The 22555-nt window shown below is 61.7% G+C and overlaps 2 protein-coding genes and 1 long non-coding RNA gene across 7 annotated transcripts in view; 1 reads left to right on the forward strand and 2 right to left on the reverse strand.

Annotated features, from left to right (window-relative positions):
* Nucleotides 1-1926: 1926 nt before the first annotated feature.
* LOC144255699 (uncharacterized) lies at nt 1927-9056 on the reverse strand. Of its 2 annotated transcripts, XR_013343891.1 has the most exons (3): nt 6813-9056; nt 2452-4201; nt 1927-2320 (listed from the first exon to the last, which is right to left on the reverse strand). It is a non-coding gene; the product is annotated as an uncharacterized LOC144255699 (long non-coding RNA). The 2 variants fall into 2 exon arrangements; XR_013343890.1 differs by lacking the exon at nt 6813-9056 and having other exon boundaries at nt 2452-4413.
* On the forward strand, nt 4543-13763 carry Slc16a3 (solute carrier family 16 member 3). Of its 3 annotated transcripts, XM_026410734.2 has the most exons (7): nt 4562-4649; nt 9066-9210; nt 9621-9728; nt 10523-10771; nt 11220-11363; nt 11554-12312; nt 12989-13763. In XM_026410734.2, the coding sequence occupies exons 4-7, from the start codon at nt 10549-10551 to the stop codon at nt 13261-13263; spliced, it is 1401 nt and encodes a 466-aa protein (XP_026266519.2). In that variant the 5' UTR covers nt 4562-4649; nt 9066-9210; nt 9621-9728; nt 10523-10548; the 3' UTR covers nt 13264-13763. The 3 variants fall into 3 exon arrangements, with proteins under 3 accessions (XP_077656599.1, XP_026266520.2, XP_026266519.2); XM_077800473.1 differs by lacking the exon at nt 9066-9210 and having other exon boundaries at nt 4543-4649; nt 9621-9733; XM_026410735.2 differs by lacking the exon at nt 9066-9210 and having other exon boundaries at nt 4543-4649.
* Nucleotides 13764-13862: 99 nt separating this feature from the next.
* The window catches only part of Csnk1d (casein kinase 1 delta), a 29343-nt gene continuing 20650 nt past the window's right edge, over nt 13863-22555 (reverse strand). The window contains exons 9-10 of one of the 2 annotated variants that reach the window (XM_026410739.2): nt 19881-19942; nt 16746-18836 (exon numbers count right to left, since the gene is read on the reverse strand). In XM_026410739.2, coding sequence (XP_026266524.1) covers nt 19910-19942 — 33 coding nt within the window. In that variant the 3' untranslated portion in view covers nt 16746-18836; nt 19881-19909. Of the gene's footprint in view, nt 14360-16745; nt 18837-19880; nt 19943-22555 lie in introns of those variants that run through there. The other variant, XM_026410737.2, reaches the window with a different exon arrangement.

A 22555-nucleotide genomic window follows, 5' to 3' on the forward strand; every position in this document is an offset into this window, starting at 1 on the left:
TCGTGAGACCCTGCTCTGCCCTGGAGTCTGCCCTGCAGTCTACTTGGGCAACTCCTAGGGTCCCCACCACCAGAAATGTGACTACCAGGGAAAAGGAGCAGCCCCTCCCCTTCGCCTGTACCCCGAGGCCCTGCTGGCAGTGAGTGCCCCCCAGATCCTGCCTGGCCCTCCCTCCCTCCCCGGGCCAGGCTGGCTTCCCACCTTCCGACCACGGTGCCAGTGCGAGGGGCACCCTCGAGGGGCTGGTGTGGAAGAGCGTTCACTTCAGGGTGCCAGCAGCCCCAGGGGGTTGGCCCACAGGGGGAGGGTGCCTTCCCCAGCAGACAGGCCGGGAGCGGGGTGTCCAGCCCCCGCTGAGACCCTAACTGCCCGGCTCTGCTGCTCCAATCTCTGACCCTTGGACACGGTGAGATGGTAACTGCTGGCTCTAAGCCACTGAGTTCTGGGGTGATTTCTTATGAGGGACAGGAAATGAACACGAGTCCTACGTCCGAAGATCTCGCCACCAGGCCCCACTGCCGGCTGGGTGGGCTAGCCCAGGCTGGCTGCCACCCAGCCCCTCTCCCAGAGCCCAGGCTTCACTGCGAGACTGGGATGGGGCAGCAAGAGTCGTCCACACTGCCGTTCCATGGGGTCTCTGCTGCAGAAGAGGCAGGACAGAGCCGTGCCTCAGATCCTCCCAAGCTCACCTGCCCCTGCGCGCTCAGTTCTAGCCCCACTGGTCACCCTCATCACAGAAGGTCCCAGAACCATGGAGCAGGCTTCCAGCTTCCTCGGAGGTCTGGACCTGAGAGATCAAGCCTCCTGCCACCACCACCCCCCAGTGTCCAGGAAGAAGGCACTGCACACCAGTAGCATGCAGGCCTGAAGAAGAGCTGAGGCTCCCAGGAGCCTCACAGCCTGCCGTGGGACTCCCTGTCACTCACCTCTGTGGCTGTGGTCACACCCATGCAGGCCACAGGGAAGGCATGACCCAGTGGGACTGAGGGAGTCCTGCTTCCACTGAGGCCCAGTCTCCTCATCAGTAACGAGGGGGGGTAGGGAGGGCCCCTCGATGGAGTGCCAAGTCCCAGGTGTGGCCAGGCGGTGGACACCAACATGCCCAGTTCTCCCAGCGCAGTGGTCCGCAGACAGAGGAGGCCTGTTCTCAGTCTGTGTCCCTAAGAATCCCTGGGGGCCGGGCCTTGGGTCCCCACCTTGCTGTGCCCACTCATGGCCTTCCCAGCACAGCACAGCAGAGGGCACCTGGCGGGCTCAGAAGATGGCAGGGAGGCCAGCAGGATTCAGCCCCCACCTGACCCCGAGGGTGGAGCCACAGGGCAGGGCGGACAGGGTGTGGGGAGGGGCTAGTGGACTTCAACTCTGGCCCAGGAGTCCACACCTGGGTGTGACCAGTGTGGGGACAAAGATGGGATGCGAACAGGTGAGAAGAACGTGGGGTTTCCTCAGTGGACTGCAGGAAAGGCCATGGAGAGAGGCTTCAGGGCTACCGGAGGGAGGACCCACCTCACAGGTGAGGGTTAGAGGCCAAGCCCCAGGCCCAGGTGGGCCACAGCACCCGGGACAGGATACCCACACTCTCCTGCTGTGGCTCCCCTCCCCACTTCAGCCGGACAGCTGGCCCCAGCCTCCTGGGTTCCCTGCTCCAGAGCTCCTCCTGCCCACTTCTGCCTCCCAATGACAGGTGAGGGACAGGTCACTGCTGCCACCAAGAACAGGACCTGGCCATCCTATGTCGGCGTCTGCCACCCAGCCAGGCACAGCACAGCCCACACCACGCACCCCACCCTCACCCACCCACACCACGGGCCACACCCGCAGAAGGCTGCAGCACAGGTGTGTCCAGCCGGGATGGGCCCAGGTCCGGCTTCTCCCGCAGTCTCCTCTGCCCACTGCCTGGGCTGCAGCTCAGTGGGAGGGCCAGGCAGCTGTTGAGTCTGGGTTTATTTTCCTGGGAGTATGGAGAGGGTTTGAGGGAAAGGCCTTGGAGAAGGTGCATGAGGAGGAGGCAGGGCTGGGCTCAGACCTGGGCCACAGCGTGACCCTCTCCAGGCTGTGCTGGCGATGGCTGCTTCTCACCACCCCTGCAGAGGCCTGGAGTCTGTGCAGAGGTGTGGCCCCGGGCCGTGGGCGGGAGGGGGGGGGGACGACACAGGCTGAAGAAGTTGTGTCACCAGATCCTCGGGACTGGGAGCCCTCAGGCAGCAGCAGCAGGAGCCAGGCAGTTGGGGACCCCAGGAAGGGAGTTGGCTCAGTGGCACGTCTGTCCCTGGACTCAGCTTGCTTCACCCGACCTGGTCCGTCTCAGCCCCAGTCCAGCCTACGGGGCACAGCTGGTTCAGGGTGGTACAGCCAGGCGTGGAGGGCAGGTGAGTAGGCTGGGACCTGGGGGCCCCCAGGACTCAGGGTGGGGTCCGCATGGCTCTCCAAGCCTAGAAGGTTCCCTGGCACCTGACAGGAGTGAAGCCGGTCCTTCCACCCCCCTGAGGGGGCTGCTGGCCTCACTGTCAGGAAACTCTCCCCAGGTTTCAAGATCCTTTCTGGAGACGCAGTCAGAGCCTGGCTCCCACCATCTGCAGGTGACACTGGCTCAGGGACGGTCCACACACACTGCTTCCAGGAAAGGCAGGGCCACCCTCCAGGCTGCCCCCACCCCCGGGCTCAGCCCCTGAGGCTCCTCAGAGCACCTTCAGGACCTGACAGGACCTGGGGCTGTGACCTGGAAAGGGAGGGCAGGGCTGGTGGACTGTGGTGGCAGTGCTGGGAAGCTGCCCCTTCACCAGGATGGCTCTTCCTCTTCAAATAGAGGGAAGGCTGGGCTGGGGTTTAGCTTGGGGCCACTGTGTGGGAACTGACCACTGGAGCCGGGCCTGGAGTGGGTGCTCCCAACACCACCCAGAGCTGGGCAGCAGACCTCTCCATTCTCCCGGGTGGCTCCAGCCACACCCACCGGATGTGCCCGTGGCTCTAGGCCCTGGGATGGGAACTGAGGCCTCTAATGAACACAGGGAAGGCAGGGGAGGGCTTGACCTCTCCCCTGGGTCCCTGATCCTAGACCCCAGGTGCCCTCCGGGGCTGTGTGTCAGGTGCAGCCTGGCCATCCAAGACCCAAGTCCAGGTACAGGCCTAGAGGCCTTACCAGGTGCTGGGCACCCAGTGGGGCCTTTCTGAAGTCTGAGCATTTAAAAGGCACTGCATACTGATAGGCAGTTAGTGAGGTTCTAAACAACTTGGTGAGATTCTGTCTCAAAATAGAAAATACAAAGAACCGTGGATGTAGCTTAGTGGTAAGTGCCCAGCAACAAAAAAGTAAAAGAAAAAAAGAGCAATAGACCTTACTGTGCTGGACATCTCAAGATGTTAGGGCACCAGACAGTGGGCTCTGAGGCCAAGGCCAATGCCATGCTGCCCCCCCCCCTCCTTTACTGGGCCAAGAGCTCTCTGGAAGAGGGTCCACCACCCACTCTCTCCCGGACCCCCATCCTGGTGTTGGGATCTTTCTGCTAAAGTCAAGTCACCCACCTCAGGCTCCTTAGCCCCAGAAGACCTGGAGTGCTCCCATGGTCCCCAAGGATGGCAGAGGACAAATGGTGTTCCAGGCCCAGGCTGAGAAAGGCCAGTTCCCTGGCACCTCCTCAAACCCTAGCACCGCTGGGCTACTTTCATGGTGCCAATAAGAAAACTGGGCCTAGACACACCCACGGAGGACAAATGTGGACTCCCTCAAGCTGGAAAGAGCCCCTTGGCCTTCCAATCCTACTCCTTCCGGGGCGGGGGCTGGGGGCAGACGCAGCTCCGTGGTTCTGGGCAGGGAGACAGGGGCGGCGGGTCAGGGCTGGGTTTGGGACTTTATCTGGTGTCGCAGAGGGCAGAGCTACTGAGGAAAGGGAAGTTGAGAGGGGCTGAAGGCCTTGCCCAAGATTGCCCAAGCTGTAACCGCCTGCACCAGCACCGGCACGGCCCGGCCCGGCACCGGGAGCAGGCGGCGGTTCGGACCAGGCGGGAATTCGGATGCGGCCTCAGCGAGCCGGGCGTGGGGCGGAGGGCTGGACCAGGCGGTGGGACGGTGGGACCGGGCGGGGTCCGCCGAGCCCTGCTGCGCGCGGTGGTGGGTGTGCGCTCCTGTCTGCTAGAGGGCGCGCCCCGGGAGTGCAGGACGAGAGGTCCCAGTCCCGGAGGTCGCAGGGACGCGGCCAGGCTCCTGTCAGAGTTGGAACAGAAGGAAACCGTGGTCTTGGGAGAGGAAATGAAGTGGCCGCGTCGCAGCCGGCGGGAACTCCTGGCCCAGCGCCAGGGGGAGGCTGCCGGGCGGCCCGGGTCGGGGCGCAGAGGACGCGGACCGGCCGGCCAGAAGCGCGTCCGGGCCGGGGTCCGCTCGGGGAGCACGGACAGGGCGGGCCGCGGCCGGGTGTCCGTGGGCCCGGCGGGGCTGGCAGGCCTCGGGCCGCGCCGTCGGGGAGCAGCGGCAGGGCCGCCCCCTCCGGCGGCGGCGCGCGGGGTCCGGGCGGGGCGGCAGGGGCGGCGCCAGGCAGCGGTGACGTGCGCAGGGGACGTGCCGCGCGAGCGACGAGAGCACTTAAAGTCGCCCCCGGCGCGGCGCCTGGCAGCCGAGTCGGGCAGCGGCGGGCGCGGCGGCCGAGCGGCGGCAGGTAGGCGCGGCCGGGATGCTGGGCGCGCGGGCGGAGGCCGGACTCTCCGAGTCGCTGGTGGGCTGAGCTGGCGCCGCGCGTCGTCCTCCTCGGGGCCGCGGCTTCCCGCCCCCTCGCCCCTTCCCCTCGCGGTCTACCGGGCTCTGGGGGCGTCTCGGCTTAGACGAGCCTTCCCGCCCCTTTTGCCCCCCGCCCCCCCAGGGCTCCAGGCAGCCAGCTGTGTGCCTTCCAACCCCAGGCGCCCAGCTTTGCCTCCAGCCCGCCTGGGCACCCATCCGTCGGGCGGCCCTCGGGGACTGGGCTCTGGCCAGGAGGAGATAGCGCCTGGCAGCAGAGCTGGTCCCGAGTATAAATAGCTCGGTGTGCGGGCCACCCGGGGCCAGGGCCGCGGGCTATATTTGGTGGGGCCACCTCCCTGAACGGTGCACGTGCGCGCCAGGCCTGGACCCTGGGGAGGGAAGCCCTCGGATCTTCCTTTCCCGCCCCTTCTTGCCTCTTACTATGTCCCTAAATTCACCATTACACACCCACGCTCCCTCCGTGGCCAAAAGCCAGCAGGCTGGATACTGGTGGGACAAGAAGTGGACTAGCCTCCCAGCCTCACCCTCCCAGCTCCCCAGCCTGAGGAAAAACTAGGAGGAGTTTTAGTTTTCTTATCTGAAAAGTGGGTTGATGACTAGATGGATGCTGGGCCCATGGAGAGCAGGCACCTAGTGGAAGGAAAGCCCTGAGCTCTGGGCTGAGTGTGTGGGTCTGGGTTTGTGTACCGGTGTGTGGGTGGCACCTGGAGTCTGGGTTAGTGACAAAGGGGCAGCTGGGGGCCATATCCCAGAGGCACCGGGCTGCCTGTCTAGGCCACCCAAACTGACAGAATCACTCTGATGACCAGAGTCAGGACCACTTGGTAGGCTGAGGGGACTTGTCCAAAGCTTACAGCAGGCGTGGGTGCTGGTGGGGATGAGGGGGGTGGGAGGAGCTGGGGGGTGTCCAGAGGTCCTCAGCTTCCTTTTACAGGCCCAAGAGCTGGCTGGTGTCTGGTGGATGGGGAGAGGGATGGGAACAATCCCACAAGTGCCTGGGCTCTCGGGTGGGCAGGTGTGTGTGTCTTAAGTCGGTGATGGGGGCAGGTTTGCTCCCAACAGAACACTAGAGGCACTGCACTTTCCTGCCCAGGGCTCTGGTGTGGTCAGAGCCTCCTGTGGCCATGGGGAGGCCTCGTCCCAAGACAGACTCCCTGGGTGACCTTGGGTAGTGCCTGCTACCCAGAAGGCATCTGGCCCTCAATGCCCACAGCATGGATACCTATTTTGGAGGGACAGGAGAGGGCTCTGTTGACCCCAAGCAGCCCTCTAAGAGTGTGTATGGAGGGGGCCTGTGGGTGGGACCCCACAGCATGCCGTGTGCCGGGCTTGTGGGCTCCTGGGTTGTCCTGCGGTGACCTGACAGTGTGGGAAGGGAGGGGCCGCTGAGGAGCCCAGTGCCAGCTGCACCTAAGGCCCGGGGCGGGGCCTTCTGCATGGTGGTGCTGAGCAATTGGAGGCACCTCTGGATCAGGCCGTGGGCCACCAGGCACTGGGCCCTGGCACAGGGGCGGGGCCTGCGGTCCCAGCCTCAGTCTCCATCTGTGGGAAGGGTCCCACGCTGCAGTCCTACGCACCGAGGTTGCGCGCCCCTGGCCAGAGTTCGAGTCTTGGCCAGGAGGCGAAACTCTGGAGTTTAGGAATCAGCGGCCCCCAGCCGGGCGCACCCGTCCTGCCTCTGCGGAGCACAGAAGACGCCGCCCCAGCCCTAGGGGGCGCACCGCAGGGGGACGCGCGGCCCCTGCGGTGTGCGGGGCGGGGCGGTGGACGCTCAGCGCTGTACTGCTGCTGGGCAGACCCCAGTGGCACCCGCGCTGGCTAGTACGGTAGCGGAGGAAGGGCGCCTACTCCAGGCAATACGGCGGCGGCTCCTCCCTTGGCGCGGTCACGTCCCCCACGTCCCGCGGCCGGCCGCACGGGCGGAGCATCCTCCCCTTCCCCCTCCCGGTCCAGCTCCGGTGGGACACGCCCAGAGTGGCCGACCCCCACCCGCCAGCCGGGCGGCAGGAGCCAGCAGGCCCGTCCATCGGAGGAGGGGCCTCGGCTTCCCGCGCCCAGCCCTAGTGCCCTCGCCTCATCTCACCTCTTCCCACCTGTCTCCCTCCACGCCTGATCCTGGGTGGGCGGGCACCTCCGGAGCCCTGGCCTTCAGGCGGAAGGCTGCAGGGGAGTGGATGAATGGGTCCAGATGGCCAGGCGGAGGGGCAGCCCATGCAGGGTCCCACAGGCTTTGGTGTTGGGGGAGGGCAGCTCTGCGCTCACCCCAACCTCCACAGCAGCCTCAGCCACTGACCGCAGCCTTGCTGAGAAGCTAGACCAGATCACCAGGGCTGTCCACTGTGTGGCAGCCAAGGGTAGACGCCTCCTTGTAGGAGGTGGGACTTGAGGGCGCCATCCCCGGGGCCACACTTCTGGGGGTCCTAGCCGAAATCTGTACTCAGCCAGTTGCTAGCCTTGGGTGGCAGTATCCAGCCTGGCAAATGAGGCCAGTGTTTCCACCCCACTGGCCCGGCGAAGAGGATGTGAGCGGACAAGTGGGAGCCTGCAGGGGTAGGAGGCAGGCAGCAGAACCAGGGTGGAGGGCCCAGGCCAGCGCCCCCCCCCCCAGCCTTCTGACCTCTCCCTGGAAGCAGCCCCTGCCCCTGTGTATCTCTGCACTGGTGGGGACAGGGCTGAGGGTGCTGGCTTCCTCCCGCAGGGAGGGGCACACTGCTGGTTACCTGATTATTTATTTATTTTTAGTTTTTGGTGGACACAACATCTTTATTTAATTTTTATGTGGTGCTGAGGATCGACCCCAGCGCCCCGCGCATGCCAGGCGAGTACTACCGCTTGAGCCACATCCCCAGCCCTGGTTACCTGTTTTCACAACAGTGTCAATGAGGGAAGGAAGAATGGGAACCCGGAAGCAGGCCCTCCCTCTCCCTGATTCAGCACCTCCAACCCTCAAAGGCCAGGTCCTAGCACAAAGGGACTGCTTCCTTGGTTCTCAGGGGTCTGGAATTTGATTGAAGGAATATAATTGTCCCTGTGCCTGCCACCTGCCTGGACCACAAAGGCAGGGTCGTTGCAGGGACCTGGCCTGCACTCCTGGGGCTGACAGTCCAGCCGAAGGATTCAGGCTGCTGAAGGGTGAGGTTTCTGGGGAGGCCAAGAAAGAGCAGGCTGGGGCACAGGGTTGTATGGGAGGTGTGCAGTACAGGCAGAGGGGAGAGTACAGGGGCCCCACAGCCCTGACTTGGGAGGGTACCGTGGAGTCTCCCCGAGGGCCAAGGTTCTCCATGTACCCCTCCCGTGAACTGTCCCCCGTCAGCTCCTGGCGGTCTGGGGTATGGGGCCTTGGAAGGACCTCCAGGGATCAGCCCTGGGGAGTACCTGGAGCTCCTGCTAACTCAGATGCACCCAGGGAGATCAGCTTTCTGTAACCCAGAGGCCAGTTTATTTCTGGGCTGGTTCACATGCTTCCCTGGGAGGGTAAATGTCACCAAAAGGCCAGGCTGCTGGGCGTGCCCATGGATATGCTGTGGGAGAGGGACCATGGTGGGTGCTGCTTCCTCCTCTGGGTGGAGACAGATGGATAATTAGCCTGCACACACCTCAGCCTACCTATGCTCAGGGTCCCTGGGAGGTGGAGCCACAGACTTGCTCTTCCTGAGTAGCCAGGTGTAAGAGGTCCTAGACCCTCACTCCACCTACCCTGCCCCAAGCCTGGCTGGCAGACAGCCAGCTTAAAGTCAACCTCTGGTCTGAAAAACCACAACCTTGCTGAAGCCTCACTCTGCAGTGTCTCTGGGTGACAGGCTGGAGTAGGCACTGGAGAGCCACTTCAGGGTGCCTGAGCTGGGTGGCAATGGACCACAGTGCTGGGCCTTGGTTGGGAGCTTCTGCCCCAGGCGCCACAATCTCCGTGGCACAGAGGATCTTCCACGTGTGACCAACTTTGAAGGGCCTAGTACAGGCTGTGCTCTCCTGGCCTGAGTCCTGGCACCAGCCCCCCTCTGCCTGCCTTCCCAAGCCACAACCCAGGGGTGCTCTTCTCCAGCAGGTGGCAGATGTCTCTGCTTCCCAGCAGTCCCTACTGCCTCCTGAGGACCCTGGATGCCTCCAAGAGGGCCCAGCCCCGGTGGGCAGTGGACAAGCAAGGGGGACTTCAAAAGGCCGGGGTGCCTGTGATTCCCCTAGCAGGACTGGGCAGGGCTGGTACAGCCCCAGCTGCCTCACTCTGTTTCTGGGGAGGGCCCTGGGCATGTGGGGTCAGGCTGCTGCTGTGGCCATTACTGAGCACTCCCCTCCTGGACTTTGCAAGGCCCTCGATTCATTCATTTAATTTTTGCAGTACTCATGTGTGCTAGGCCAGGACTCTGCACTACGTCCCAGCCTGCCTGACTCATTTCAGAAAGTGCTATAAGCATCCAAGGCCACACTCCAAGCAAGTGGGGGCTGGCAGGGACAATCGCCCCTCCCACATTGGCTCCTTCGCAGTGAGTGGTCTCTAGGGTGACTGGTCAGCTCCCTGCTGTGTGGGCTCTTAGGTCTTTTATCTAGGCACTAAGATGATGCAGTGATCCTGCCCTCAGTGCCCCTTGCAGTGTGTCCTCACTGTGCATGATGTTCCTCCTTTGGCCCCACTCCCGGCTGGGGGTCTCAGCTGGGCACAGCATCACAGAACTGGTGTGGCCCCTGCAGGGGGGATGGGGGGACGGGCCACCCAGCTGAGTGGAGTCTCTAGCATGCCTGAAGGTATCCCCTGGGGCCCGATTTTCAGGAAGACGTGGGGAAGGGGGTGGGATGCGGCCCAAGCCTATCCCCCCCCCCAGGTACCTGCCGCAGGGGCGGTCACACCATGGACAATGGCTAACCTGACACGCCAGGGCTGCATTTTCTTCCCCAGAGAGCTGGCTGGCTGCACACCACTGGTGGGAGACGCTGCGCAGGCTACACTGAAGGCCTCGGGTTCCAGACACCCAGGGACACAGACCCTGTCACAGCTCTCTCCCTGGTGAGGTGGGGATGTGGGATTGGCAACTTCCAATGGGATGGGATGGGAAGGTGGAAATCTGGTCCCAACATTCCGACTTACTCTGTCTTAGAGGAGCTAAGCTCCTGGAATTTACAAGGGAAGTCAGCCCTGGGCCTGTGTGGGGCTTAGGACAATTCGCTCCTTCCTTGGCAGCCTTGGGGGGGGGGGGGCAATGGAAGCCTCCTCCTGACCTTCCTGGGTATACCGTCAGGTGCCCTCATCTGACCTATCAGGTCGGGACCCTTGGCCTCTCCCCAACCCCAATCTGGCTTGTTCCCATACGAAGGCCTCTGCCCTGTACAGCCAGGAAGCTGAATAGGGGTGGGGAGAACAGGGGCAGGGAGCCTGACCCTTCTGGGGGCAGGAGAGCAAGGGTAAGCCTGGCCATCTTATCTAGACAGCGGGGCAGAGGTTGGCAGCACCCTCGCACGCCCTCCAGGGGAGGGCTTGACATGGCCCGAGGAGGGGGAGGGATGTTAAATGCCAGCTCCTGCAGGCTGAATGCAGCGGGCCACAGGGGTAGGACACACACCAGCCAGGCTGTCCACCCAGCGGGGTCTGCACTTTCCAGGAGGCAAAAGTCCTGGCTGAGCCCAAATCAGCCCTTGCCCTTCAGAAAGCCAGCCGCAGGAGCAGGAGGCTGGGGAGGGGTGGGTGCAGCAGGGCAGGCTGCTCGCGGAGCCCCTGCAGCCGTGAGTGCAGTGCTAGCCCTTGCCTGCCTCTGAGACTCTGGGCCCATTCACCCAACTCAGCCCTGCTTCCTCTCTCCCCAGGTGCGGCAGAACCAGCCCTCCTGGCCATGGGAGGAGCTGTGGTGGACGAGGGTCCCACGGGCGTCAAGGCCCCTGATGGGGGCTGGGGCTGGGCCGTGCTCTTTGGCTGCTTTGTCATCACGGGTTTCTCCTACGCCTTCCCCAAGGCGGTGAGCGTCTTCTTCAAGGAGCTCATGCGGGAGTTCGGGATTGGTTACAGCGACACAGCCTGGATCTCCTCCATCCTGCTGGCCATGCTCTACGGCACAGGTGAGGCCGTCGGCTCTGGGACAGGCTGGCCAAGTCCTGGTGGCCACAGGAGCCCAATGGGTGGGGCTTGTCCCAGGGTTGAGCCCAAACCATTGTAGATCCACAGTGGCCTAAAGGGAGCCCTGGAGACGGGGACCTGCTAGAAAGCAGTCTGTCTCCACCCCTGTCCCAACATGTGGGTTGTTCAGACAGTCCCAGAGGGCGAGGTCGCAGGGAGCCCTCCTCTGCACCATGGCTAGTCCTTGATGACCTGCCCAGGCCCACCAGAGCATCATGGGAATACGCCCCATGGGTGGCTGGGCTCTGCCCTTGGGGAACCAGGTCTGCAGGGCTCCTGGCATCCCTGCTGAGTTGAGGGTGGCATTGGGAGGAGAGGCCCTGGGCACTGGACAGGCACAGCCTAGCTGGAGGCCGGGGCAGCCCCTCCTCAGCAGCCGCCTCCCCGCAGGTCCCCTCTGCAGCGTGTGTGTGAACCGCTTTGGCTGCAGGCCTGTCATGCTCGTGGGTGGCCTCTTCGCGTCCCTGGGCATGGTGGCTGCCTCCTTCTGTAGGAGCATCATCCAGGTCTACCTCACCACAGGGGTCATAACTGGTGAGCAGGGCCTGGCCGGGAGCTTCTGGGGGTGGGATCTGGGGGAGCAGGGAGCACAGCCCCCCCCCCAGGCAAGCAGCAGGGGTTCCTATCAGACCACACAGCACAGGGCCAGCGTGGAGGGCGGGGGCAGGGACACAGGTCTGGGGCCCGGGAGGGTCTCACCCTGTGCCTGCGCCTGCCCCTGCAGGCTTGGGCCTGGCTCTCAACTTCCAACCCTCCCTCATCATGCTCAACCGCTACTTCAACAAGCGGCGCCCCATGGCCAATGGGCTGGCGGCCGCGGGCAGCCCCGTGTTCCTGTGTGCGCTGTCGCCGCTGGGGCAGCTGCTGCAGGACCGGTACGGCTGGCGGGGTGGCTTCCTCATCCTGGGCGGCCTGCTGCTCAACTGCTGCGTGTGCGCTGCGCTCATGAGGCCCCTGGTGGCACCCCAGCCGGCCGGGGCACCAGGCCCCCAGCGGCCTGCCCGGCGCCTGCTGGACCTGAGCGTCTTCCGGGACCGGGGCTTCGTCATCTACGCCGCCGCCGCCTCCATCATGGTGCTGGGGCTCTTCGTACCACCCGTGTTTGTGGTGAGCTACGCCAAGGACCTGGGTGTGCCCGACACGCAGGCTGCCTTCCTGCTCACCATCCTGGGCTTCATCGACATCTTCGCCAGGCCCACAGCTGGATTCATCACCGGGCTCAAGAAGGTGCGGCCCTACTCGGTCTACCTCTTCAGCTTCGCCATGTTCTTCAACGGCTTCACCGACCTGACGGGCTCCACCGCCAGCGACTACGGCGGCCTGGTGGTCTTCTGCATATTCTTTGGCATCTCCTACGGCATGGTGGGGGCCCTGCAGTTTGAGGTGCTCATGGCCATTGTGGGCACCCACAAGTTCTCCAGTGCCATTGGCCTTGTGCTGCTGCTGGAGGCTGTGGCTGTTCTCGTCGGACCCCCGTCGGGCGGTGAGTACTGCTGGGGGCAAAGGCGGGCAGGCCCTGGGCTTCCTAGGGGCTCACTGAGGGCCCTGGTCAGGAGTGAGCAGCGGGCCCCCAGCCGGGCAGGAACACCCACAGGCCTGGCAGCTGCTTTCAGGCCGTCTGCACACAGAGGGACGGCTTGCGGGGGGCCACTCCCGTGCTTGAAACTCTGGGCCTCTGCTGAGGAAACTCCCAGTGGGATCTGGAAAGTCCAACTGGAGGGCAGCATGGCCAGGTCCTGGCTCAAGGAGAGGTCACTTAGCAGGCCCTAGCCCCTTTAGCCCCTGGCTGTTCCTTTTCCTCAGAAGGATCCTGGGGTGGGGTGGGGTGGGGTCAGAGGTCACACAAGTGGCCCTCCCTGTCTTGGGGTTGCTTGGTCACAGGGCACAGGGCCAGGCTGAGTCCAGCAGTGCCCCTCCTGAGTGGGCAGCAGGGCCACACCTGGGTACTCTGCAGTGCCACCTCTGCTTTTAGGGCCTGTCTCTACTCTCTTGAGAGGAGGCAGGAGGGGACGTGGGGACGGCAGGAAGACCTCAGAGGGCCTCGGGGGAGGGAGAGGGGGCACTTCTGCAAGTCAGACACCACAGGGGCTTCTGTAGGAGCCTGGCCCTGGGGTGTGGCCGTGCCCTTGGAGCAGCTGGTGACCCAAGTCCCCCTACAGGCAAGCTGCTGGATGCGACCCACGTCTACCAGTACGTGTTCATCCTGGCGGGGATTGAGGTGCTCACCTCCTCCCTCGTGCTGCTGCTGGGCAACTTCTTCTGCATCAAGAAGAGGCCAGAGGCGTCACAGCCTGAGGAGGCTACCTCAGAGGCAGAGAGGCTCCACAAGCCCCCCACGGATGTGAGGGTGGACTCCCGGGAGGTGGAACACTTCCTGAAGGCAGAGCCTGAGAAAAACGGGGAGGTGGTCCACACCCCGGAGACCAGCGTGTGAGTGGCCTGGCGGGGCTGGCAGGGTGCAGGGAAGAGCTACAGAGACTGGCAACGCTTGTATTTATTTCACAAACAGGACCAGCTTAGGCAGGGCCACTGGCTCAGCGCTGGATGCTGGTCATCGGGTCATCACCTGACCTGTGTTTTGCGGGGAAGGTGGCGGGGTGGGAACGTGTCATTCCACAGCGGATCTGCGGTGAAGCCAAGCCCATGGTTACAAGCCGCCTGCTCACCCCAAGCAGCCCATGCCCCCCACGTGGTCAAGGACCTAGAAGCCCAGGCTTTGAGACAACATGACTTTAATAGGAGGGCGGGCTGGGGCAGGCTGGCGAGCGGACACCTCCCCGAGGCCTTCCCTGGTGCCTGTCTGACCCCCCGCCCTGCCCTCACCTCCTACGGTGCCCACCCCTCTCTGTCTAGGGTACAAAGAGCTCATTCCACCTGTGAAGGTGCGAAATAAACCTGCGTGTGGCAGGAGTCTGGGGGGCCTGGTCCTCGGAACTACGTGTGGTGTGTGCTGGTGTACCCTCAGCTCGCTTGGGTTTGGAAATGACCTGGTTGTTCTTACAAACTGCTCTGGTCCTCGTCAGTTTTCCTACTGCTGTCTGCTCTGGAACATTCCCTGAGCAGCGACTGTGTTCACAGGGCACAGAGGGTGGAGAGAAGGGGGCAGGCAGGGAGGGGGCTGCAAGCTAGAGGGGTCCCCAGCTGGGTGCCTGGACCCGCAGGACCCAGTGTGGTGCGAGGGCTGAGTGGAGGTGCAGTGGGAGCTCCGTTTCCTGCGTGTGGCCTCAAAACACACTTTCCTGCCTTCCATTTATTTGTCCCCTGGTTGGCTGGTAGATTTGCTCTATGTGGCCAGCACCTGTTGATCTCTGCTCCCCGTCCTCCTCCATCCAGCCCGTGCTCAGCGCTCGGGCTTGCCCTGGGCACCTCACACCCACCTGCCCTTGTGGCCAGCGGCGGCCTGCGTGGCTGGGAGCCCGGTCAGAGGCAGCTGAAGCCCCTCAGTAGGTGGTGCGTCGTGGGCGCTGGGGACGGCAGCGGGCACCCTGACGGGCCGCGTGCAGCCGAAGAGACGCCATGTCCCTGCTCCTCTGCAACGAAAAGGAGGCGAGAGCTCACGTCTCGGGCCCAGTCTCTCCTCTGTCCCGACCTCGCTTCGTTGGGCCCGGGCCCTGGCCCTGTCCGCTTCTGTGAGGAAGCCAGGGGCAGTTTCATCTGCTGGCAGCCCTGATACAGTCCCATGGCTCTGGGGTGCCCTTGCCTTCTCTGGTCTTCCTGTACCCTAAATCAGGGGCTTGGCTGGTGGGCAGTGCTAGCAGCTGCAGAGGTGATGGGCTAGCCCAGATGGCCCAGGGCCATACATGTCCTCAGGTTATCAACCTTGCCACATGCAGTGGGAACCCCAGGCCTCAGGACAGGATGAGTCCAGGTCATGGCCACAGGCCATCTCCAGGAACCAGAGGGCGGCACAAAACATGGGGTTTCTTCCCTCCTGGACCTGGCTGCCCCTGAAACTATGGCAAGAGCTGATCCACCACCAATGATTACTCTCTCCTGGTTCCCGAGTCTCCCACCTACAGCGGGCCCTCTTCCCCTGGGTGACTGCTCCAGGGCTGTCAGGCCTTTCCCTCCTGTCCCACACTTACACCCAGAGCACGTGGCCAGGGCATAAGAGAGCCAGGAAATGGTGATTCCTGAAAGTTAGGCTTTGGGGACCCGAGTGATTCTGAGATGGTCAGGATGTTGGGATGCTCCCTGGGAAGACGACTACAGCTCAGCTGGGAAGGACCCACTGCGGGTTTGCCCTTTCCTGGGGGAGGCAGCGTGGCCCTGAAGCCCTCCAGACCTATGAGCCAGTGGTTCTAGATGGTCTCCAAGCACAGGGAAAAGGACACTTCACATCCTTAAGCTGTGGCTGCTAGGCAGGTGATACTGACCAGTGGGCAAGGTATGTGGCAGAGGGCCAAAAGAGTCAAGGAAGGCCCCAAATACCCTGGAGGAAGCTGGGGCACACCAGAACCTGGGCTATGACCAGGGCTGCCCCACAGTGAGGATCTGGGCAGCAAAGGAGCTCACATGCAGCACCCTGTGAAGGCCAACCCTGAGCAGCACATCCATCAGGCCCATGCCAAGTGCGCCCACGCAGGCCTGTAGAGAGCACAGACATCCCCTGGTCCCCACACCAGTACTGGGGTCCAACAACCTGGGCTGCTGCCTGATCACGTGCTGGGGGCGCAACTCTGATCCCTGCCCTCATGCTCTCCTGGGCCGCCCCCTCCTGGGCCTCTACCAAGAACTCCCAGGTCCAGGCATGCGTGGGACCCAGAGAGGGCCTTGGTGGCTGGGGGACACCATGTCCTGAACCCCTGCGAGGCCCACTGTGGGGCTCAACACTGCAGCCTGGCCTCAGGGATGCAGGATCACAACCAGCTCCTCACCTCCAGCACTGGCACCCTTAAAGGTTCATGGCACCCAAATGTGGATGGCTGCAGAGGCAGTGGGTGAACCACTACCCCATGCCTTCTGGTTCTGCTTGGGGAAGGTGCCAGCCTGGGCAGAGCTGACAAAAGTGTCTTGCCCCACAGCCAGGGAGGGGAGGGACAGGGAGATCCCTGCCAGCACCTCCGGGAACCCGTGTGAGGCAGGATTGACCAACTTGGAGTGTCTGGGGAACAGGCAGGCTGCAGGGGGCTGGGAAAAGGCAATTCAGGCCCAGGGCCAGGTGTCCTGGTTACGGGCGTCTAGCTGGGTGAGATGGTGGGAAGGCACTGCAGGAGTCTGGCAGGACTGCCGAGGGAGCTCCCCTCTGGCACATGCGCACATGCCTGCACAGGGCTTGTCTGTTCCTGGCTCCAGCAACCTCCAAGTGGGTGGACTAGGAAGTCCTGTCCACACCTGACTGCTGCAAATGCACCCTGACCCGGGGGGCCTGGCTGCTGCCTGCAGAAAGGCAGACCAGGAGGTTAGGAGAGGCCTGGGCGCAGCTCCAGCAGCAGCGGCCTGATGCCCACCCTGAGAAGGTATGTTGTGGTGAAGTGTACGCCCTCTCCCTGCACCTATGGGAATTTGAGTAGCAGTCACCATAGGGAAAATGCTGTCCACCGTGGGGTTCACCAGTCATCTTGCTAGCTTGCTCATTGTCTACTTTCCAGAAAGCCTGAGGTGCTGGTGTGCTTCTGGCCAACGTAGCCCCTGGGGCATGGAGGTCAGGGGACTATCTCTGAAAGGGCACTAGGCTGGAGAGGGGCCCTTGGAATCACTGCATGCACCCCCGGCTCCAGCTCACACCCACCACAGTCCACTCTGGGGAGGTGGGAGGTGTCCTTCTGGAGCCTGCTCTAAGCAGGTCCTCAACACCACAGGCTAAGAGGACATGCAGACTGCCACCCTCCCTGTCAGTTTCCCATGGTCAACCTGAACCCTTGGAAAACTCAGCTGATGAAATAAAGACCACTCAAAAGGGGCTGGGAACAAAGGTAGAAGTCATTATGAATTTATTATTTACATAATTGTTAAAGTACACAAATACAGTGGTAGTACAAATGCACAGCTCAGAGACTGGTCACAAGACACAGGATGATACACACTCAACTACGCTGCCTGCCAGTGATGACGGGGTTACATACTGGCCGAGAACTGCAACAGCCACACCCGAGGGATCAGGACGGGTCTGTTCCCAGTGCAAGCCAGCAGTCCCAGGCCAGGCCTGGTGCAGGGTCGGAGGCTGCCTGCCACCAGCCTTCTGGAACCATGTTGGGACCATGGGTATTGACAAAGGGTACTTGCCACACGGGACAGCTGCTGACAGGCCAAGGCCCAACTTTAATGAAGGGGTTCGCCACCACGAAAACCTCACACTCACCATGACCTGTCCCGAACTCCCTCAGCACTCCCAGAAATGCAGCCCACCCGGTCAAGGCCCCACACTCCAAAATTCTAACAGAGTAACCAGTTCAGGATTCAGGAAGCAGCACTCACAGGCTCAGGAAGACGGCCGGCCCACTGGACAGCGCCACTGTGCGTGGGGACACCACGGCACACCAGCAGCCTACTGCGGTGCTGGGCCGGGGAGCTCTGGGGAAGGAGGGGCAGCCACAGTGGCACTGTCAGGCCCCACCAAGGGTGCCGGCTACCAGCAGCACTCACTCCACAGGCTGGCAGAAGAAATGGAAACGGACCCATGCACATGTATACTGCACCCCATTTCCCAGATGGGGCCCCCAGAACCACTGCTGTCTCTACCATCTGGTGTATGACAGCACAGAATCTCAGCAGGGAAGAGCATCTTAAATTCTAGCTGCAGCAGCAGAGCAACCAGTGCCCACAGCACAGGACAGGACAGGAAGAGACTGGACTGGCTCACAGGGGCTGCCTCCTCACAGACGTCCAGCTCAAGGTCATGAAGTAGGTGGTGCCACCTTTCTGGAGGCGAAGATTCTTGGTGCAGCTGGACAAGCACCCGACTTGGCGCTTTAGGGCGGGTTCCCTTCAGCACACCCCGAGTCTGTGAGGACAGCCTGCTCCCTAGCTTCCAGCAGAGGCGATGGCGGTGACCATGTGCGCAGCAGTGTGTAAGCTGTTCAGAAACTTCGCAAAGTCAAAGGTAGAGAGGAACCACCACCACCAAAGTGACCACACGGGACACCCAACAGGAACTCGGGGTGGCCGACTCACAGTCCTCTCCCCCCAGAAAACCAGGAACGCACACCCAGCTTTGAGTCTCGGAACTCCCCAGGCCTCTGCCTGGGCACCGCAGAGCTCTGACCCCCAAGGCCTCACTCCCTTCTCCGCGGCAGCCTGAGCCTAACCTGCATTCGACCAGGCACCTCAGCCTGCAGTGGGGGGTGGCTGGTGGGTCCGAGGCACACAGGCGCATATAACCACAACTTCTGACGAGATTTTCTCTCAACGGACAACACAACACGAGAAAACAAACAAACAGAACACACATCCTTGTCCTTCACGTGCACCCCTCTTCTGCCTCCATTTCACACAGACGCTCCAGCCAGGGTCTGTCTCAGGAGTCTTTGAAATCAACATCTTTTTTAAGACCGCAAAACAGACAAGAAAGAAACAATAAAAAGACGGATTTCTTTACACAGATTTAAGCCAGTAATTTTTAGCAAAATGATACAAAACTGTCTTAACCAAGTAGAAGACTGGTAGTTGCAGTGGGATCGCCAGGGAGCACAGGTTCGCCACCACTGGAAGGAGCTGCGGCTCTTGACAGGGAGTTGGGTTCTCTATGCAAGTCTCCCACACTCTGCTCTTCTGCCCAGCCCTGTGGAAACCGGGCTCACGTGGGGGCCACGCCGGCAGCCCCTGGCGATGGCGGCTCTCAGAGCCTGTCCGTTTAGTTTGTTTTGATTCCCCATGAGCATCGCTGGGTGAGTGGCCTGGAGGGCTCCCGGCGTTAACATTTCGGGTCTAGACCGGGGGGCGTGTCACTAGTAAAGCCATTGGTAACAGAGTAGATCAGCCATGCATTGTCTGCCCTTCACAGCAAAAAGGAGAGTCTCATCGGTGCACGACAGACTGAAGACCGCTGGAAGCCACCCGACCAGGAATCTGTCGGAGCCAAAGCACAGGACAAGGTCAGCATGAGGCCAGAGGGGCTGGCCAGCAAGGTGATAGGCACAAGTACCACACGATGCATCCTGGGGAGGGGACACACTGCTGCCTGGCCCCAGTCTAGACACCTGTGCCCCAGCTGCACAGAGGGGACTCTGCGGCCAGAACACGTGCTGAGCAGAACAAGTGACAGGAAGAGGGAAAGGAAGAAGAGGCGTGCAAGCCAGGAGACCGCGGGGCTGCGCTCAGCAGCGATGGCAAGGATCCAAGTTGGGCAGAGATGCCCACTCCCAGGGTCCCCTCCTGAGAAGCAAACGGTTGCTCTAAAAACAGGCACCCCACTTGGGGGAAGACAGGAAAAGCAGTCTTGTCGACGCATCTCCGAGAGTGTGCATGGTGTTAACACTGCACGGGTCCCCAGCACTCCAAGCCCTGGGAAAACCAAGCCCCTGCGGGAAGGAGCCACAAGTGCCACGTGGCCGACAAGAAGGCAGCGCAGCGTAGACACCCGGCCATGCACCGACGGTAGGGAGCAGGTGGCTGTGGCTGGGTGGGTTAACACAGACGACAGCTGCGTGGACAGGATGGGTGGGCAGGGACCAAGTTTGGAAAGAACACAAAATGAGGACAGAGATAAATGAGAGAGGAAGTGGGACGACTGAAAAAGCCGGGATAGGTAGAGACCACCAGGAGCCTGAAGGCAGCAAGAGCTCAAGAGCCCGACACCAAGCGTGGCGCCACTCAGCTGAGCACGACAGACACGCCCAACTGCAGCACAGGGAGGCCAAAGGCGAGGCCACAGCGGATGGTCCCCTGGGGTTGTTCCGTCCGAGACCAAGGATGGATCTTCCCCCAGACTGGGCAGCTGACCACGGCTGCTCTAGGACCCACGCAGGGAGAACAAAGCAGAAGAAGCCTCACTCTACTGCCAGCACCTGGCATGCAAGCCCAGCCCACTGAGTCCCCAAGGCGGTGGGGAGTGGTGGCTCCCTCCCCGCCTGGCGCTGGCCATCTGCTGAGCCCCACCATGAGCACACTCACCCAGTGCTGCCTTCTGCGGAGACGAGCAGCTACTTGCCGTGGTGTTCGAAAGGAATGCTATTCTGAGGTGGGGAAAAGACAGCTGTTGGTAAGCGTCCCTCTGGCTGGACCAGCACGCGAGGCCCCGACCCGACTGCCCACGTGGGGCCTGTGTGCGGACGTGCCTCCTTGCCTTGGCCAGGTCCACAGATGCTGACAGTGCCACCTCAGGAACCAGGGAAAGTCGATCTCTCCACGCGGCTCAGGGCTCACTGCCCTCTCATTGCTGGCCCTCCGATGAGAGTGGCCACTCTTTCTCCAGAAATGAGGACACGCGACAGACCCTCCTGACTGCAAATGCACTAAGAGGCCAGCATCCAGGGGAATGGCAGGGCTGGGCAGGCCCTACAGGGTTTCTCAGCATCTCCCAGGAGACACTACCTCATTAATGGAGGCGCTGGGCTGCAAACCTTATTTGGGAGCAGGGTGTGGATTCAATGAGCCATCAAAAGGAGTAACTGGCACCTTTATGGACAGTACTGAACAAGGAAGGCCCCTCTTAGGGGTCACTGGCCAGACACTCTGCAGGTCTGTGTTCTTGTGGTTGATAAGAACACCTTACACCTGCAGACCAGGCCAGGTGGGATTCTTGGGCTCCCCAGAGGCTAGCTAACACAGTGGCCCTTCAGAAGACAAAGGGCCCAAGAGGAAGCAGTCACCTTCAAGCCAAGCCAAGGCAGCGACAAGGATCTATGACAGTGAGGCTGTCTTCAACCTGCACATAGTACTGTGGAGTCGCCACACCTCAGCAAGGGTGACTTCTGTAGCATTGTCCAGACATACCCAAGGGTGCCACAGAACCTTTCCAATACCTCGCTGCACTCCCAGGAGGGCCTGCTTCTCACACTTGGTCCTCCTACCTTATCCCTACTCTTGAGAGGGCTCCAAGGGGTGACTATAGAACTGTGGAAGCTGGAGTAATCCCCAGTCCTTTGGCTATGGGTCTAGAAACAGCTGGTAGAGGGGAGAACTCTTATTTGAACCTTTGGATTAAAAACAGGGGCAGTTACTGAGCACACTGGTGTTGGCATGATGGAGGGAAAGGGATGCTCTGAAGGCCACATGCACTCTGGAGTCCAACAAAACTGTCCTAAAGGTCGGTGAGGTAAAAGCCAGTCCTGGGGTGGGATGGAAACATTGGGGACAGTCTCAACACAAGCAGGCTCCAGAAGCTTTACCTCAGTAGCCAGAGGGAAAGCCCAGCTACTTCTATGGAAGGAGGAGCCCTCCTTGATGGCTTGGAGCCTCCCTGTGTTCAAGCCCACGTTACACCTCTTCACACAGCCACAAGAGGCCAAGCAAACAGGCAGAATGCTGAGCCCACAGTGCAGAAGGAAACACACTATTGTAACCACGAGCAAAAGACAGTCCTGCCCTGGTATTGGCTGGGGCCACGTGCCAAGAGGAGGCTGCTGAGTTGCAGCTTTGACTGCCTGGCTCCTGCAGGGCCTTCTGACATTCGTTTCCCTCCACTACCAAATCCCCAACTATCAGATGTTTCATTTTCTTAAAACCCAGCCCTTTCCTTACGCTTTGCCTGCCCAGAATGTACTCACAGTGGCCCTTGTGGATGCTAACACCTATAGAAGAGGCCCGTTGATCCCTGGGTGCTGTGAGGGAGCAGTGTTTGCCTCTGCCCACCAAGGGACCACTCTCACAAAGCTGGTCAGAGCCCCGGGGCACAGCAGTTCAAGCAGCTCCTCACAGACTTCCTGCAGCTCTGGTCTCCAAGAAATCCACAACACAAAAGTCCACTGCTGTGGAGACCACCAGCAGGTCAGAGATGCTCAGTATGCCCTCGTTCACAGTATGCCTGTTACAGTCTTCCTGCTCCTTCTGGGCCAGCCCTGGCGCAGGCTGAGCTTTGGTGGCCCAGGGACACTGCATTTGCTCAGCAACATGCTCAGCTCCCCAAGTGGGGCAGCAAGCTGCACAGGTCCTTCCTAGAGACCAGATGGATGCCACCCCATGACAGAGCTAGGCTGGTGCCAGTGCACTTCTGAGATGAGCTCCTGCTCACCTGGGAAGACTCCTTGGGGTGATCCAGAGAGCAACAGCCCTGCTGGAGCTTATCCCTGACCCCTTACCCCACCCACGGGTGGCAGACCCTAAACTCATATGAAGCAAAGAAACGGACACATTTAGTAAAAGTGGTTCTGGTGTGTGCAGAGAGGCACGTTAGAGTGTGTAAGGACTGCAAAGGCAGAGCAAGAGGAGGATGTGAGGAAGGAATGGCTATGAGAGGAAGAGGCCTGGCAGGGGCCCAGGCCTGTTTCCAAGTATTTCCTTCTCAGAGGATCAGACCTGACCAGCGAACGATGGGCCCCTAGTGGCATGACGCATCCCCCCCCAAGGCTCCTACAGGCCCCTGCACTCAGCTGCAGGGATGACTGGCATGAGGTTCCTCACGGGGACCCTTCCTGTGGAGCCGCCCCTCCCAGGCGCTTTGTTAGGGTGGGCTCCCAGCAACTGGCGACGAAGGAGCCTGGAAGGTAGTGTGCCACAGCCTCCCCTCAGAGGTGTAAGCACAGTGTGGAGCCCTGCCTGGGGGGAAAGGAGGTGGGACCTCGCCTGGAGATCACAGAAGGGAGAAGCTCCACAGAGTTCCCTGCTGGGATAGCAGCTGTGGCTGGGAA

This window comes from Urocitellus parryii, chromosome 7 (genome assembly GCF_045843805.1).
Source record: "Urocitellus parryii isolate mUroPar1 chromosome 7, mUroPar1.hap1, whole genome shotgun sequence".
In the NCBI taxonomy this organism is placed as follows: Eukaryota; Metazoa; Chordata; class Mammalia; order Rodentia; family Sciuridae; genus Urocitellus; species Urocitellus parryii.

Excerpts from the sequence above, each read along its gene's own strand:
- Slc16a3 (XM_077800473.1), top strand. The coding sequence starts at position 10,549 with ATGGGAGGAGCTGTGGTGGACGAGGGTCCCACGGGCGTCAAGGCCCCT. Across the intron at positions 11,364-11,553 it reads CACCACAGGGGTCATAACTG|GCTTGGGCCTGGCTCTCAAC; the intron begins GTGAGCAGGGCC and ends CTGCCCCTGCAG. Across the intron at positions 12,313-12,988 it reads CGTCGGACCCCCGTCGGGCG|GCAAGCTGCTGGATGCGACC; the intron begins GTGAGTACTGCT and ends GTCCCCCTACAG.